This window comes from Sus scrofa, chromosome 16 (assembly GCF_054392235.1).
Source record: "Sus scrofa isolate SSC_HxYL_T2T_F1_AM1 chromosome 16, Sscrofa_HxYL_maternal_Yorkshire_Landrace_v2.0, whole genome shotgun sequence".
NCBI lineage: Eukaryota > Metazoa > Chordata > Mammalia > Artiodactyla > Suidae > Sus > Sus scrofa.
The window spans coordinates 50,028,268-50,046,823 of record NC_139398.1 but is presented as its reverse complement, the minus strand read 5'-3'; the positions used below and the strand labels follow the sequence as shown (position 1 = coordinate 50,046,823).

At 39.1% G+C, this 18,556-nt stretch overlaps 1 protein-coding gene across 38 annotated transcripts in view; it reads left to right on the top strand.

Annotated features, from left to right (window-relative positions):
• Positions 1–18,556, top strand: part of PDE4D (phosphodiesterase 4D) — a 1,507,422-nt gene that overhangs the window by 1,295,919 nt on the left and 192,947 nt on the right. For 37 of the 38 annotated variants that reach the window (XM_021076869.2, XM_085002307.1, XM_085002305.1 and 34 more), the window contains 2 exons: positions 5,724–5,760; positions 14,201–14,274. In XM_021076869.2, the coding sequence (XP_020932528.1) occupies positions 5,724–5,760; positions 14,201–14,274 (111 nt within the window). Of the gene's footprint in view, positions 1–5,537; positions 5,618–5,723; positions 5,761–14,200; positions 14,275–18,556 lie in introns of those variants that run through there. The other variant, XM_021076885.2, reaches the window with a different exon arrangement.

Here is an 18,556-nt window from a genome sequence, read left to right as displayed (position 1 = left end):
TTACATTTTTTATATATATATATATATATATATATATATATATATATTAGCTTTTTAAAAGATCAAGTATGTTGTGTTGTGTTTTTTTTAATTTTCTATCTCTGTACTTCTGTGAACATGGAAGAAAAATTCCTCCTGTGGCTAATTCTTGGGTATAGTCAAATAGGGCTCCTAGAAACATTTTTATGCTTCTGATGCATTTTTTTATGTTGGGCTTTTATGTACCTATCAAAAATGACATACTTGTTTCCCTCTCATTCTAAAAGGGTGGATCAAAAGTGAGTTGATGAATGGGTGATAGTTTGAAGTCTAAGGGAAGAAAGACATGAGGATTTCAAAATACCACTATCTGTGTGTTTATCAATTCCCTAATCCTATTGATAAACTCCAGAGGAGAATGTCTTTCTGGTTTTATAGCCAGAGAGAATGAACCACAGAAGATCAAAAAGTTTGCTTAAGATTCGGAAAGTAAGCCCATGGCCCTTCTTCAAAGCGCTGGTTTCTTAAACTCACTTATCATCCTGAAATTTGCAGTGCATGATATTCAGAGGCAGCAGGTCCTTTGTGGCCACTAATGCTTTTTAGTATTTTAGGATTAGAGGTCTTCACTCAATGAGAGCTAAACTTTCTTCTAATTAACTGCATCTCCTTTTCCTTCTGGGTTGATAATAATAAATTGTGGAAAGGTTGTTGCCTAGTGCATTTCAAACGCAATCTTGAAATGGGCTAGTTTACAAAACTCTTATTTTCATGTGCTGCTCTAGGTTGAACTTAGTTTATAAGAAGGCATATTGAAGCACTTGATTAGTTTCTGGATCCCAGTGAGGTCTCTTTGAGGGTTGGCTTTTTGATTGCACTCTTTCAGTTTCTTGCCAATGTTTATGGCATCTTACTGCTGAAAGAATGAGGGTAGGAAATAAAGCATGGAAGTAAATACTAAAAAGTGGTAGAAGGATAGCTAAGGGCAAAGGGACTAATTCTTGACTCTATTCTCATTCCTCTCTGGAGAAACAGAAAATTTACTGGTGCACTGTTGAGCCTCAAATTCCCCTGCCTCCAGGAGCGCAGGCTCAGAACCCAGCAAGGCTTCTCTTTGAGGGAGGAAAGAGGCTGTCCTGCCCCAGGGGCTAGAGGCCAGGGGACTCAGTTCAGTCCATGGTAACCAGGATAGGTGGCTGAAGAAGTCTTAGACAAAGATTTTTTTTTTTTTTTTTCCCACTGTACAGCAAGGGGGTCAGGTTATCCTTACATGTATACATTACAATTACATTTTTTACCCCACCCTTTCTTCTGTTGCAACATGAGTATCTAGACATAGTTCTCAATGCTATTCAGCAGTATCTCCTTGTAAATCTATTCTAAGTTGTGTCTGATAAGCCCAGGCTCCCGATCCCTCCCACTCCCTCCCCCTCCCATCAGGCAGCCACAAGTCTCTTCTCCAAGTCCATGATTTTCTTTTCTGAGGAGATGTTCATTTGTGCTGGATATTAGATTCCAGTTATAAGTGATATCATATGGTATTTGTCTTTGTCTTTCTGGCTCATTTCACTCAGGATGAGAGTCTCTAGTTCCATCCATGTTGCTGCAAATGGCATGATGTCATTCTTTTTTATGGCTGAGTAGTATTCCATTGTGTATATATACCACCTCTTCCGAATCCAATCATCTGTCGATGGACATTTGGGTTGTTTCCATGTCCTGGCTATTGTGAATAGTGCTGCAATGAACATGCGGGTGCACGTGTCTCTTTTAAGTAGAGTTTTGTCTGGATAGATGCCCAAGAGTGGGGTTGCAGGGTCATATGGAAGTTCTATGTATAGATTTCTAAGGTATCTCCAAACTGTTCTCCATAGTGGCTGTACCAGTTCACATTCCCACCAACAGTGCAGGAGGGTTCTCTTTTCTCCACAGCCCCTCCAGCACTTGTTATTTGTGGATTTATTAATGATGGCCATTCTGACTGGTGTGAGGTGGTATCTCATGGTTGTTTGGATTTGCATTTCTCTTATAATCAGCGATGTTGAGCATTTTTTCATGTGTTTGTTGGCCATGTGTATATCTTCTTTGGAGAAATGTCTATTCAGGTCTTTTGCCCATTTTTCCATTGATTGATTGGTTTTTTTGCTGTTGGGTTGTATAAGTTGTTTATAGATTCTAGAGATTAAGCCCTTGTCAGTTGCATCATTTGAAACTGTTTTCTCCCATTCTGTAAGTTGTCTTTTTGTTTTCTTTTGGGTTTCCCTTGCTGTGCAAAAGCTTTTCAGTTTGATGAGGTCCCATGGGTTTATTTTTGCTCTAAATTCTATTGCTTTGGGAGACTGACCTGAGAAAATATTCATAATGTTGATGTCAGAGAGTGTTTTGCCTATGTTTTCTTCTAGGAGTTTGATGGTGTCCTGTCATATATTTAAGTCTTTCAGCCATTTTGAGTTTGTTTTGGTGCATGGTGTGAGGGTGTGTTCTAGTTTCATTGCTTTGCATGTTGCTGTCCAGGTTTCCCAGCAATGCTTGCTGAATAGACCTTCTTTTTCCCATTTTATGTTTTTGCCTCCCTTGTCAAAGATTAATTGACCATAGGTGTCAGGGTTTATTTCCGGATTCTCTATTCTGTTCCATTGGTCTGTCTGTCTGTTTTGGTACCAGTACCACACTGTTTTGATGACTGTGGCTTTGTAGTATTTCTTGAAGTCTGGGAGAGTTATGCCTCCTGCTTGGTTTTTGTTCCTCAGGATTGCTTTGGCAATTCTGGGTCTTTTGTGGTTCCATATAAATGTTTGGATTGTTTGTTCTAGTTCTGTGAACAATGTCATGGGTAATTTGATAGGGATTGCACTGAATCTGTAGATTGCTTTGGGTAGTATGGCCATTTTTACAATATTGATTTTCCCAATCCAGGAACATGGAATATCTTTCCATTTCTTTACATCTTCTTTGATTTCTTTGATTAAAGTTTTATAGTTCTCGGCATATAGGTCCTTTACCTCCTTGGTCAGGTGTATTCCGAGGTATTTGATTTTGTGAGGTACAATTTTAAAAGGTATCGTATTTTTGTATTCCTTTTCTAATATTTCATTGCTGGTATACAGAAATGCAACTGACTTCTGAATGTTAATCTTATATCCTGCTACTTTGCTGAATTTATTAATCAGTTCAAGTAGTTTTGAGGTTGAGTCCTTAGGGTTTTCTATGTATAGTATCATGTCATCTGCATACAGTGACAGTTTTATCTCTTCTCTTCCTATATGGATGTCTTTTATTTCTTTTGTTTGTCTAATTGCTGTGGCTAAGACTTCCAAAACTATGTTGAAGAGCAGTGGTGAGAGTGGGCATCCCTGTCTTGTTCCAGATTTGAGTGAGAAGGCTTTCAGTTTTTCCCCATTGAGGATTATATTTGCTGTGGGTTTATCATAAATGGCTTTGATTATATTCAGGAATGTTCCCTCTATACCCACTTTGGCGAGGGTCTTGATCATGAATGGATGTTGAACTTAGACAAAGATTTTTAAACTAGGTATTCAGCATTTATTCAAAGATCATGTAAGCCTCACTTATTTTTTTTAATTTAATTTAATTTTTTTATTACTCAAATGAATTTATCACATCTGTAGTTATATAATGATTTTAACAATCCAATTTCACAGGATTTCAATCCCATAACCCAACCACATCCTCCCACCCCCCAAACTCTCTCCTCCAGAGACCATAAGGCGTTTTTCAATGTCTGTGAGTCAGCATCTGTTCTGCAAAGAAGTTCAGTCTGTCTTTTTTTCAAATTCCACATGTCAGTGAAAGCATTTGATGTTGGTGTCTCGTTGTATGGCTGACTTCACTTAGTGTAATAATTTCTAGGTCCATCCATGTTGCCAAAAAATGCTGGTATTTCGTTCTTTTTAATGGCTGAGTAATATTCCATTGTGTACCACATCTTCTTGATCCACTCCTCTGTCAATGGACATTTAGGTAGTTTCCATGTCTTTCCACTATTTCCTTGCAAATAGTGCCACAGTGAACAAGCCTCACTTAATTTTGAGAAGAAAAGGATAGGCTATTTTTTGAGGACATTTACCACTGAAATGCTGGGAATAATTCCACTGTGATGAAAATGAAACAATCTTGAGCTATTTGGCAAAAACAATTTCCGGGAAAGTCCAAAGAATTATCTCCATCACTAAAACTACAACTGACTTTCTTTATGCTTTGATGAGGAAATGAAGCAAGACCGATAAATTATCGTAAATATTGTATGTTCTAAATATATCTTTTACAGTACTTGGGAATGAAATACAACCAAAGATACACTTGAGTGTTTTAATAAACACTCACATACTTTTCAGTGTAGAGAGATCCAGATCCAGTGTAATCCATGTGAAAAATTAAGAGACTTATTTCCAGGGATTAATTTCAGAGTGATGCAGTGCTTTGGTCAAGATAACTTAAGTTCTTAGGACATAAATTTTGTAGTCAGACATTTTAAAGAATAAAATGGAAAGACAAACTATGCCTTGTGAAAATACCTAGATTTTGTATTAAATTTTTGTTCTCGAAATAATCTCTCCAAAGAACAGGCACCTTTCAAAGAAAGTAATTCTGGAACAAAAAGGGTGCAGAAAAAACCACCCTTTAAAGTATGTTCTGCCCTTTTTCTGCTTTTCATTTTCCCACACTTTGAATTTCAAAGATTCCCTGTGTAATTTGATTATGACCGTAATGACTGGTCTAATTATTTGTAACAATCCGTCTACTAACGTCATCCATAGGCTGCTTTGTGCTGAAGCATATTTCATGAGTGTTGTTTTAGGTCACTCAGGCCCTTTCCAGAATTGTTCACGAGTGAGTGAACAGTTCAGTTGCAGTGTTCTCAATGTCATGTCCGAAAGCTTTCTGTGTAGAATAATTCCATTCACTTTTAATGAAAGAGTTCCAACCAGCTAGATGAGAAATAGCATGTGGAGATTTTGGAAATCCTCTCACAAACTATTCATACTAAAAAAATACCACGAAAGAATTCTGGGCCCAAGTTTCTCACTTTCTTCCAAGTGGAACGTTGCACAACTTTCGTTGCTTTTCCCAGCCCCTTTGAGACACGTCATGCTGACACCTTGCTCCTGCATCCTCTGCATGGTGTAGCAGAGGTTGCCCCAGCAACAGCACACATGGGGTAACATTCTCCCATAACTCCGGCGGCTGGGATTGTGAGTCATTTGAAAAGTTTCGCTGGGTTTTTATTAGCGTATGATGCAGTCCCATGTCATCTACAGATCCGAGCCCGTCCAAGACTCGCACCCCATGATGCAGAACACCGGATGCTCATCACCTCCCAATGGTAGATGGTCCAGCGACCTCTCACCACAGCCACTGCTGTTGCTGGCTCCTTCCCTTGTGCCCCTCAGTAATACCTACCATAAGCAGCCAAGGGTGAAACTGAGGCTGTGCTGCTGGAATTCCATTTCTTCTGTTGTGTATCCTGTGTGCTTAACAAGTGGCAGTGACCTTGGTTGATGATCAAGAAGCCCCTCTTTTCACCCAGGGAACTGGACAATGGTTAGCATCCCAGAAGACACATCTTCATCCCTGTGACTGAGAAGAACATGTGTTGAAGAATAAGGATGGAATTACTGTAATTCTCTCTGGGGATTTATGAGTGTGAAACTTACGATTTAATATTGCTTGAAAGTGGTCCTCAAGTGATCAGTGTCGCCTAACGTGGGATTTTTGTTTTGCAGACATGGAGATGACCTGATTGTGACTCCCTTTGCACAGGTAAGCACAGCTTGCGGAATGGACAGACTTCTCACTCATCTGAAAATTTAATGGTGGGGGTTAGTTCTGGTTCTTAATTTCATTCTAAATCAGACACAAGTACAAATACAAATTACGTGGTTCATTCGAATAATATAAAAGCAATGCTAGAGCATGTAACCTTGCCCGTGCTGGTCTGTTTCCTATAAACCCATAGACCCACAGTGTCTTGGCTTCAAATTGCAAATTACCTAAGTGACATACTTAAATGAGACCACATTTCCTTAACTGACATAAGCACTAGAAGAGGAAAGCTATATCAGAGATTAAATTACATTTAGTATAATTAGGTGCATGACCAGTGCTTGAAACTCAATACTCCAATTCAACCTAATGCTCTATTTACTCTTTTTTCAAACATGTTATTTGTCCAAAGATGTAGCTGAGTGATGTATTTATGTTTATTTGTTCCTTTAGGTATACAAATCATGAAAATACTTTAACCACATGACAGAAATGCTAGAAGGTGAAAAAAGAATCCAAAGAATTTTGGAATACATACAAAGCGGTCGATAACCAGATAGTCTTTGTATAGACCAGTGCTTCTCAACACTAGCTACACATTAAATCACCTAGAAAGCTTTTATCCCATGCTGCACCTCTGATCAGTTGAATCTAAAAATCTGGGGTTTTGACCCAAGTATCTATCATTTTTAAAGGCTCCAGTATTTTCTCAGGAAAAGTGAAGAGCCCCTGATATAGACAGACTGGGGACAGAATGGGATAAAACTGATTGAACCTGGGGCATGAAGCAGGTTTAAAGCCACCACTGACTGTTAATAAGAAATGTGAACCAAAGGGTCATGCAAATCATAATCAAGACTGTACTGACACTACCTCTAGTACTCCTAGAACCTCACTTAACTTCTCTAAGACTTTTTTTATTCAGTTGGTAAAACTGGGGGCTCAGCTGGATAAAATAGTCAGGCTTTAGTCAAAGCCCGTTACCACTTCTTGATAAGTGAATGAACTTGGGCAAGTGACTGAACTTGGGCAAGTTTGGTTTCCTCCTCTTTGAAATGACAGTTCCAAGACTGCCTGCCTGATAAGGTTATCAAGAGATTTGAATAATGTAAAATGTGCAGCGAAATTTCTAGAAAATAAAATACTTGATGAATTTTGTGTTGTTATCAGTAAGGATTCTTGCATCTCCAAAATGTCGTAATTGGCATTGTTTTTTAAAAAAATGCATAATGGGGAGTTCCCGTCGTGGCGCAGTGGTTAACGAATCCGACTAGGAACTGTGAGGTTGCGGTTCGGTCCCTGCCCTTGCTCAGTGGGTTAATGATCCGGCGTTGCCGTGAGCTGTGGTGTAGGTTGCAGACGCGGCTTGGATTCCCCATTGCTGTGGCTCTGGTGTAGGCTGGCAGCTACAGTTCCAATTAGACCCCTAGCCTGGGAACCTCCATATGCCGCGGGAGTGGTCCAAGAAATGGCAAAAAGACAAAAAAAAAAAGCATAATGGCAGCATTTGGATAGCAGGATTATGTAAGACACTTCCACTTTTAAAATTTTTTTATTGCTACAATTTAAACCAAAAATTTAAATGAGTCCATAAATAACAAAATACATAGTGCTCTTTTTCATTAATGCAGGCAATTAAAAGTAGAATACAACCACAATCCCTTTCAGAAGGTTAATGTCTCATTTGCTTAGGGTTTTGCTGGAGGTCATGAATTCTTTCTGATATTTATATTTCTGTGTTCAAAAATGTTGTATGTTTTCGTCATATTTTGTGACGGCAAAATCTTATAAAGCTAAGGATTTTAATTGGTTACTATTGGGAACCCATTACTTTATGTCTAAGAACTGAGAGCTGGATAGACAGAATAAATCAGGCAAAATAATCTGTAAATACCCATTATCAAGTGTAGAAGCCATCATTCCAACTTGAGTTTATTTAGGTAGCTTTTCTTGCTTTTAACTAAAATCTCTAGGTATTGGTGTAAGAAAAATGTATGTAAATATATAGTAAAATGTGAAAGAAATATTCTGAGTGTGATATTCTTTATCTTCTTACTTTAAGTAGTATTTATGCATCTCCAGCTAGTTGATCAATGCATTTGACTTGGATTTTGCTCTCAGCACTCTTAAGTTCTAAGGCAATCTTGTCTTCTCATAACTAGACATTTTCTGTAGTGTACTTAAAATCTCCAAAAAACTGATAGAATTTCAGTTTACTGAGAAATGCATATGTAAAATATCATGTAGTCTGTGTTAGTAAGCTATTTAATTAAATAAATGTGTACTTAAAATCCTTGAAATTGGAACTTTGAATAAAAACCAACTCTGGAATTTGTGTGTGTGTGTGTGTGTGTGTGTGTATACACACACTTGAAAATAATCCTGGAATCTATTTAGAAGAGTTTGCCTATGATTAGCTTAATGACTCAACAACTTATAGAATGTGGTTATTGTCCCAGAGGCTACAGATTTTTTTAAGTGACTTTATCACAGTTTTCACAAATGGCCTTTTCCTAGGGTATATGGTCTAGAAAGCTATACCAGAATTTGAAAGAAGGAAGGAAGGAAGGAAGGTGGGAAGGAAGGAAGGAAGGAGAAAGAGAGAGAGAGAGAGAGAGAGAGAGAGAAAGAGAGAAAGAGAGAAAGACAGAAAGAAAGAAAGAAAGAAAGAAAGAAAGAAAGAAAGAAAGAAAGAAAGAAAAAGAAAGAGAAAAAAGCTTGTTAAACCCTGAAAGAAAGAAAGAAAGAAAGAAAGAAAGAAAGAAAGAAAGAAAGAAAGAAAGAAAGAAAGAAAGAAAAAGAAAGAGAAAAAAGCTTGTTAAACCCTGAACAGTTTTGCTAATGATGGAGCATCTTTGGGGAAGCCGGTAAGAAAGAAGGTCCAGTTAGTGGCAGTTTGTGTATAGCCTTCTCTTAAGCCTGATTGGATACCACTAGCTTATTTTGTTGGCCTAGGCAATAAGTCCTCAATTTTTTAATACAGGATAGAATAGTCACCATTTAATGCTAAATATTATAATGCCTGAACCATAAGGTATTTATGTCCCTTGATGTGATACCGACCTTATTTGGTCACATATACCATGGCCCTTTTCACCAATGGAAAGAAAACAGTAGATATTAGGTCACTCAGGGAAATGTTCAAATAGACCAAGGAATTTCCCCCTTTCCCCAGCCTGTTTTGAGGTTGGGAATTTCACACTAGATTCTTCCAGTGAAAAAGCTATACTGCTTTCAAAATAGAATCTTTTGCATGAAACATTTAGAAAAGAAATAGAAGCAAAAGGAAGAAAAAGAAAATTTCCTGTAATTCCAACTCCCCAAATAACTGCTGTTGACATTTTACTTTCTATCCCTTTAGATTTATTTTTCTGTGTGTATTGTCCTTCCCATAAATCTTAAAAATGGGCCTCCCACTCTTTAAAGTTGTCAGTCTCTTTTCAATCCCATCTTATCTTCTGCCTCTTCTTGCAAACTCATTTCTTTATGCCTGGGTGTATCTCCAAGACCTGAAAGGATCCCTCCCTGTTGTTTCCCAGTCTTGGTTTCCTGGGAAGCTAGGGGAATAAAATATTAACTTATAAGAGAATTTAAGAAGACCTGCAAGGTCGTATTCCACTTTGATGGACAGGGCTGATACCTGCAACATGGTGCATAGATATAACCCACCAGAGCCCTCCACTTTTTGTCCCCAAGCCACACAGTGTCGGGGTTAGACATTCTTGCTGCTGAACCTAAACTCTTTCCCACTTCCAGTTTCTTATGGTTTCCCCTGTATGTTCAGAATCCTTTTGATCCCCAGGAAGATAACCTCTCTAAATGTTTTCTTTGTTTCCATTTAAAAATAAATATCGCTCCCATTTTTTGAAATCTTTTGGTGTGGGTATTCCATTAGGCTAAGCGTTGTCAAAAATGAATCTTAATGCCTTACCCTGTGATGATGCTCAGCGGGTGGCCTTTTTCTCCCAAGGGTGAGGAGTCACAATTTGGCCAGAGTTCTGTGGGGACCAAAGGTAGACCAAGGAGGCACAACACGTAGGGAACCCTGCTTTGTAGTGAGGTGCCTCTGACCCCACCTTTCCCATTATTTGTGATAGGACTACCTTGTAAAACTCAAAAAGTCAACCAGAATTCTCACCTGGAGGTGCACAATATTCAAAGAAGTAAACATCTTTAAGTAAAGAAAAGACAGGAAATATCCAGATATTATCTTGGATCCCTGGAAAGACCTCATGTCATTCAGACTAGAAGATATGCCTGATTTAAAAATAGAGGGTAAGAACAGCCAAGTCATCTTATCTTTACTCTTACCAAAATACAGCCTCTGGGATAATTTTAGGGAAAATGTAGTGGTTATTAACTCTGTAAAACAGTACTATTCCATGGTAATTGGACATTGTCAGTTTTTTTAAAGACCTTTTATGTCTCTTCCCCATTTCTCCCAGAAACGGCAATCTTGTGGTCTTATCACTGCATCCAGTAGGTTCTCGTTACCGCATTAGAAAGGAAGTCACAACATTTCTGTTGCTTCTACTTGTTAGGTTTTTTTCAATCGTTCATTAAAATAAATCTCAGTAGTATGTTCTAGGGATCTTAGTACTTTTTAGTTTGAACTATATGAAACTATCAAGTCAATCTTTGTTGACATATAAAAAGAGCAATTTCATATTGTTTAACCAAAACATAACATGGAAAGATGTTTCCATGTTTCCATATAATGACCTTTCTATCTTGTGTATAATCATTATTTGTCTCCAGTTTATTTTTTTTCTGGCGGTAAAACCAAGACAAGAAATTCTCCCTCCTTGCCCTACCCACCCCAAGGTCTGTGACAACTCATGGTCTGTGTTTTGGTGCCATCTAGTGGCGTAAAGTGTGGTTAGCATGAAAAAGAATCCTCAAAACTCTGCTTTTTAAGTGGGAATTTTTAACTTGAATGTTATTGCCACATCTTTTTATTAAAGCAATCTCTTTAAATATTTTCAAATAGTTACTGTTATATAAGTGTATATTTCTTTTTGGCTTGTATGTTCAAATGTTTAACTTTTTAATGAAGTCCACATTTCCCTGCCATTTTCAGTGAATCTTATTGGTTAATAAATGTTTAGAAATACCTAAGAAAGTCTGAGATTAGTGTGTGCAAATAGCATTTAATCCCTTTCATGCTCAAGTACATTTCTGTACAAAAATTTTCCATGACATTGTAATAATTTCTTTCCTAAAGTGTATTATTTTTCATCATTCCCAATGTATTTTAACCTTGACTGATTATACTTTTGCTTGGAGGGGCAGAAGAGAAAGAAATGACCTTCATTTTCTAACCATTGAACTGTGTGGGAGAAAACCTCAGGGAACTTTTTGATTAGCAAGCATTAAAGAGTGGAGAAAATTGTAGGAGCAATAGAGCCCAGACTCTAGCTCTTAAAGGATTGAATTCAAGGGAAGTGAGAGTGGCCCTGTAACAAAAACAAAGCATAATTGAACTTTAACTCAGGGCCTTATGTAAAACTGCCTCTAGTTCTCCACCACCTGCAGTAGCAGATGCCTCACCCTATGTCCAGCAGTGCAGGTGAGAGCAGGAAAGGCTAACATAGTGTCTTCATGATATGGACACCCAGGATCATCCCACTAGGCCTAGGACAACACCCTCCTTACAACATTTGTTTGGGACTTTTATTTACACTTCTGTTTGTACCATCTGTGTCATGGTGCAGAAGATCAAGTTAATACTTAATAAAGCCTTTATCAAATATTATTTGTCCCCACAAAAACAATAATGTAATACTTGCACATATAGGGGATGATGTATCTACAAGGGTACTTACTGCAGCAGTGTGTATAAAAATAAAATTTAGGAGACAATCTAAAAGCCCGTGAGTCGAGGGGATAAGCAGCTGAATGGAGGAGAGGCTCAAACAGAGAAACCTATTTTCACGTTTCATTGTGAAATATTTCATCCATATAAGAGAAGATCTCTAGAGACTTTCTAAAAGATAAAGAACAATACTAAAATCAACAGTTTAAGAAATAGAACAGTGCCAATATTTTAATGCCTCCAAGGGTCCCCCAGTTTTATCTGTTGGCCTCTTCTCAGAAATAACAATAATTTTGATTATTTTCTTTGTTATTGAGAGAGACAATTTACTTTTAAATGTGTACCATGTAAAGATATAGATTATGCAAATAAGTACAAAATAAAAATGTAATTTAAAAACCAAAATGAAATCCTCTAATTTAATATCTTTATTATATCTGAGGCAAAAACCTTTATACAGAAAAACAAGTGGAGTGTATCTTTCATGAAGTAATGCTTTCTTTCAAATGAGCACAGATCATGAGTTACCTACGGTCCTATTGCTGTTTGCCCAACTGTCAGATGCACTTACCTTAATTTATTAAAACAAAATTCTCAGAATTCTGAGGTTAAATTTTAGCCTAGAATAAGGATTGATGGGGGGCAATAACCTTAAAATGTTTTGTTAGTGTACTTAATATTCAATTCTTAAAGTCTAAATTCAGCCTGCATGATTTAATGACAGTGGGTCATTTGTCAGATTTCTTTCTGGATCATTCAAGATTTCATGCCTGATAAAAGACAGCATGGTTTGATGTCAGCAGTTGGCCAGTCGAATCCTCCGTCATAGGCAGGGTGACCTTTTGGCACTGTGAGCTGTTTATATGTGATAATGGACCAGATTTTTCCAGGGAGTGAGTTAATCATGGTTGGCACCTTACAAAACACCATTAACTCCTTCAGGGATAGTGCTGTAGGTCACTGTCCTGGGCATAAACAGGACCCCAGTGACCTACAAGAAGGAATGCCAGTTTAAAAAATGTCTGAGACGTTTTTGTCTTAGAACAAAATTTAGGCTGATTTTAGTCTCGGTCAGCATCCAGTGAAAAAAAATTCTGGGAACAGACCTGGAGCCCTGGTAACATTATAAATTTGCCCCCCATCTCTTGCATATTGTCATTAGGAGACATTAAGTAGATTCCCGGCATACATGCCCAATCATTAGTCAAATGGAATGTTGCCTTGTTGGGCTAATAGTCCCTGAGCGCCTTGTGTTTGCCAGACACTGTTCTGGACACCTTACCTGTCATCTCATCGCATTTTCACAACAGCCCTTGAGGTAGACGGCACTCTCCTGCTTGCCAGATGAGTAACTAAGCTTCAGATAAACGATGGAACTTGTCTGAGTTCACATGTTGACTGTAACAGAGCCAGGCCATCTGGGCTGTGATGTGGTATCTACAAAGGCATCTGAAATCTAAGTTTGAGAGAAACTTAACATTCCCATTGTCACCCAGAGGGCCTTTGACCTTAGCAACTCTAGGCTACACCCTGAGGGGAAACTTGCCCATTCTAGGAGAAAGTGGGAGGAGATGGTGCTCCCTAACTTCTGATTGTTTTGCCACTGTCCAGCTTCACTAGAATTAGAAAAAAAGGAAGAGCTATCAGAAATAGTGGGGCCTACTGGTCCTGCCTTGTGTGTGTGGATTATGTTGTGTCTCAGTAATCATTTATTCAACAAAATTTTGTGTCTTTCATGGGCCAGGCACTGTGCACATTCAGGGCAGTCTCATTTTATTCGAGACCTTATAATTCATGAATCAGATAACCTTCACGAGGAAAGGAATCTCTGTGTATTAGCTAGAGTAGCCCTGTGGCAAAAGTGCAAAAACAATTTAAAATGTACATAGTTTGGAGTTCCCGTCATGGCTCAGCAGAAATGAATCTGACTAGCATACATGAGGAAGCAGGTTTGATCCCTGGCCTCGCTCAGTGAGTTAAGAATCTGGTGTTGCCATGAGCTGTGGTGTAGGTTGCAGATGCAGCTGGGATCTGGCATGGCTGTGGCTATGGCATAGGCCAGGGGGTACAGCTGCAATTTGACCCCTAGTCTGAGACCCTCCATATGCAGCAGTTGCAGCCCTAAAAAGACAAAAAAAAAAAAAAAAAAAAGGGTGTGGTTTGTGGATTTTAAGATTATGGCATTCTTGGTTTGAAGAGAACTTGGTAAGAGAACTGTTTTACATTTTGCCCTTAAAGTGAGACTTTATGAATATTTCATATTACATGATTTGAAATTTGCATAAAATGCAATAGCACTCTGTATATTGCCTGGGACATTGTTTTTTTGGTGGCTGAGGAATCCAGAAATACTGTGGCAGTTGCTGCTCCTGTCACCATATTCATAGACCATGAGGAGAAATAATCCAGAAAATCTTTTTAAGTTTGCCCTCTGTGGATTTCATATGGATACATGTAAATGTCACCAGATGCTGGGAGGTTCTTCAGTAGTATATGAAACTAAGTTGGAAGTGGTGTCAGGTTTTCACTGAACAAACCAATTTTTAAAGTCACCAAACCATTTCAAATTTCATTAAAGAGGCCCTCATTTCAAGAAGTTTAAAGACTCCTTTTTTGTTGTAGGTCTTGGCCAGCCTGCGAACTGTCCGAAACAACTTTGCTGCGTTGACTAATTTGCAAGACCGAGCACCTAGCAAGTAAGTTATTTTCTCCCACTCCTTCTGGCTGGACCTTCATACAGTGTTTTCTCAATTTAATTGAACTCAAGGTGATATATTAGATTTCTCTGAATAGTTGCCATGTTGTCTAACCATTTACTCTAAGTCATACGATGTCCTGTTAATTTTCTATAAATACTGTGTGATGATGGTTCTCATATCAGAGATGAAGCAGGATGACAAATAAATATGATGATTCCATCTGTCAGAAATCACCTGGCATGATCAGTCCTCTGCCCAGTTATTTACACTCAGGGTAACTACAGTTTTGGCTGACTTTATAAATTAACCATAGGCAGAGAGTGTCGTCAGCCCTTAAAGTTAACCCCACTTTATCCTCTTAATTCTAAGGCAAGGAGAAGCATCATATCACAGCAAAGATCTCTAATTCTTGAGCTGTTACTGAACTAGATCAACAGCACCATGAAGATCCCAACAAAACTGGGACTTATAGGATAACAGGGGAAGCAATTGAAAGAGAGAAAGCTGAGATGGAAAATAATTTTAACCTGGGGGTTCTAATAAAGGTGGAAAATGAAAAAAAAATTTTTTTGGGGGGGGGAGTTCCTGTTGTGGCTCAGTGGAAACAAATCCGACTAGTATCCATGAGGAAGTGGGTTTGAACCCTGGAGTCGCTCAGTGGGTTAAGGATCTTGTGTTGCCATGAGCCATGGTGTAGGTCTCAGAAGGGACTTGGATCCCGAGTCATTCTGGCTGTGGTGTAGGCTGGCAGCTCTAGCTCCAATTCGACCCCTAGCCTGGGGACTTCCATATGCCATGAGTGTGGCCCCGAAGAAAAGCAAAAAATAAGAAGCCAAGGTTAAGTGGAAAACTGATTCACTTTTTCAAATGCCATTATTTTGACAACCTATTATAAAATAATATAATATTCTCATTAAGATATCACCTCTAGGAGTTTCCGTCATGGCACAGAGGAAACTAATCCAACTAGGGACCGTGGGATTGTGGGTTCGATCCCTGGCCTCGCTTAGTGGGTTAAGGATCTGGCATTGCCATGAGCTGTGGTGTAGGTCCCAGAGGCGACTCTGATCCCGTGTTGCTGTGGCTGTGGCGTAGGCTGGCAGCTCTAGCTCTAATTGGACCCCTAGCCTGGGAACCTCCATATGCTGAGGGTACAGCCCTGAAAAGACAAACAAATAAATAAATAAATAAATAAAATATCAACTCTGAAGAATTTTCCAGGAGGAAAAAAAAAAAGCATTGCATTAAATCAATATTAAGAGGACAGTGAATGAAAATTTAATTTGGAATCATAGCTTACCTAAACATACAAAAATGTTGTTGTGGTTACTGCTTCTTGAGCACTAAAAAAACAACTGAACTTTACGTCCCATAATAATAGAATCTATCTCCCAAATTCACATTTTCCATGATTAAAAAAAAACTCGGGCCATCATTATGTACATATACTTCCTGTGCCAGAACAAGGTTTTGTAAAAATCAATATAAATGCCACAATGCAAATAACTGGAATGAAAGCCAGAAGCTTCAACTGATTGTCACATTTTGCAGGTAATGAAAATTTGCAGTATTTTTACTTCTCAACTTCTTCCCTTCTTCATCCCCTGGGCTAACTGTGATTAATTCTTTAGGTTACAGCTTAAATATAACTTCATGTGGGGGCACTGTCTCTTAACGCTCAACATGCACACATGCCCACAGGTCCCAGCCTGCGTAGTATGCCTTTCCACTGCCGTATTATTGCATCCTGTAGTCACTTCTATTTTACTTTTATTTTTTTAGTTATTTATTTATTTTGGCCTTGCTTATGGCATGCAGAAGATCCCTGGGCTTGGATTGAACCTGAGCCACAGCAATGACCTGCACCATAGCAGTGACAATGCCAGATCCATACCCCACTAGGCCACCAGGGAACTCCATCACCCCTATTTTAGCACATTTTCTCAGTGTTCCTTTTGCCTCTTTGCTCGTCTGGGCACTCCTTCAGAATATCAGTTCTCAGAGAGCAGGGGTTGTATCTGGTTCATGTTTGTATTCCCGGTGCCTAGTATAATAATAGCCAGCACAGGTAATCACTCTGCACTGTTTGCTGGCAGGAAGAGTGACCTGGTGATGCCATGTGTGAAACCTGAGGGCGTGCCTCAAGCTATGTGTTCATTACCAAATGTGTCTTCCATGGTTAGTGGCCTCTCGGGGGCTTTCGGCATTCGGTTGCTCCTAGGGACAGTCCCCACCTCCCCTGCCCCCCAGCCTTTGAAAGTCTCAACCCTGCAGGAGAAATGAAATTACTGGTGTCCCTTCCAAACTTTTTTAGCCTCATTATTTTATTCAGGAAATTGAGCATTTTGTCTTTAAAAGGAGAACAAGAAACTTTATAACTAACCCCTTTTATGCTTCCTTCAGACTCAGTCACTTGGGTACCAGCATCTACACCTGCAGCAGATGGGCATTCGTTCAGCAGGTGTAAAGGCATCTGACTGGCCTTTCTGTCCCCCCAAAAATGATCTGAGGCCCATTCTATACAAGACAGATGTTTTCAACTGACTTCCAGGGACAAAACAGATTAAAGTGGAAAAGAGCAGCTAGAGGAGGACAGAAAAACTTATCTTATGCCTGCACGTGACCTGCTGTGTAACGGCCTGGGTGATGTCTAGCCAAACAGTGTTACGGGGTAGACTAAGTAAAGGTCTTTGTCGTCTTGCTTTTGGTCAGTACAGGTTTGTACCTCCTCGACTGAGCCAAACCTAATCAGCCTTCTCAGGTTCAGAATAGTAGGACTCAGGGTGCCGCTAGCACACTCCCAAGAGCACCCTTGGGCTTTGTCCAAGGCATGTGCTAACTTGCACAATCCACCCTTTCTGTTTGCTTCAAGAAACGAGTCTCGGAGTTCCCGCTGGGGCACAGTGGGTTAAGGATCTGGTGTTGCTGCAGGCCTCACTTGCGCATGATTGACTTTTGTTAACTCACTGCTGGTTCCTGTCCCCTTGCTCTTCCTTGCCCTTGAGATTTTCCATTCCAGAAGCGATTTCTGGCTCATTCTTTTTTAAATGATCTCTTGCTGTAGCCATGGATCAAACGGTTAATATTTTCTGCTAGTCATTACTTGAAATATCAAGTTCCCAGTGCCAGTTGTAGGACTGATATCAAAAGGAGATAATAAGAAACAAGAACTGATTTGGTTTTCTAAAACTATAGAAGTTTAAAAATATGTCTTCGATGCCTCTCCCAGACAAAATTAGTGCTTTCTACATTTTCACAGAGCAAGGACTAAAAAGGGGTAATCATTATATAAATGATTGGAATCATAAACTCTCAGTGAGAAGATAACTATGAATATATAGACCAAAACTTTCAGAGTAGCAGTTTTAAATATTAACCTTTCTTTTTTATGAAGCATTCAATTTCAAATTCCCCCATTTTATTTCATAATAAAAACTAAAATAATTCAGAAGTTAATTTTGGTGCATTTTCTTTTTCTTCTCTTTTTTATTTTTTTTGCTTTTTAGGACCACACCCACAGCATATGGAATTCCCTGGTTAGGGAGTGAAAGGGAGCTACAGCTACAGCCACAGCATCTCAGGATCTGAGCCGTGTCTGCAACCTACACCACAGCTTATGGCAACACCAGATCTCCAACCCACTGAGTGAGGCCAGGGATCAAACCTGCGTCTTCATGGATGCTAGTTGGATTTGCTTCCACTGCACCACAATGGAAACTCCCAATTTTGGTGCATTTTAAATCAAACACAAAATTTCAATCCCAAACCAACATCAGTAAATTTAAGAGCAATGAGACAGAGCCAGATGCTGAGCAGAACCAAGGCAGTGGGAATTTAGAAGGTGCCAGATTATTCCCTGCCCCCCCCCAACCCCCATATCTCCAAGCCCTGCAAAGAGAGTCATCATCTCAAGAAGGCATATTTGACCAGGGCTCTGCAGGAACCTGCCATCTTCACAGGTTCTACAAAAGCATCCTAAAAATAATGCAGCATACCAGATTGCAGCCCCTAGTATTACATTGCCTTAGTTCAAATCCCAGCTTTCTCCCTTTTAAGAAGCAATTTCACTTTCTAAAGCTGTGTTTGTTTCATTGGTAAAATGAGAACAATGGGACTGCCTGCCTTAAGGTTTGTTGTGAGGATTGAATGAGATAATTTATCCAAAGTTCTCACTTAGCATAGCATCTGACACACAGTAAGTGCTTATTAAGTGTTAGCCACCACTGGGAGGACCAAAACAGACAACCCCAAAAATCAAAAAGAAAATTTTTTCGGACAT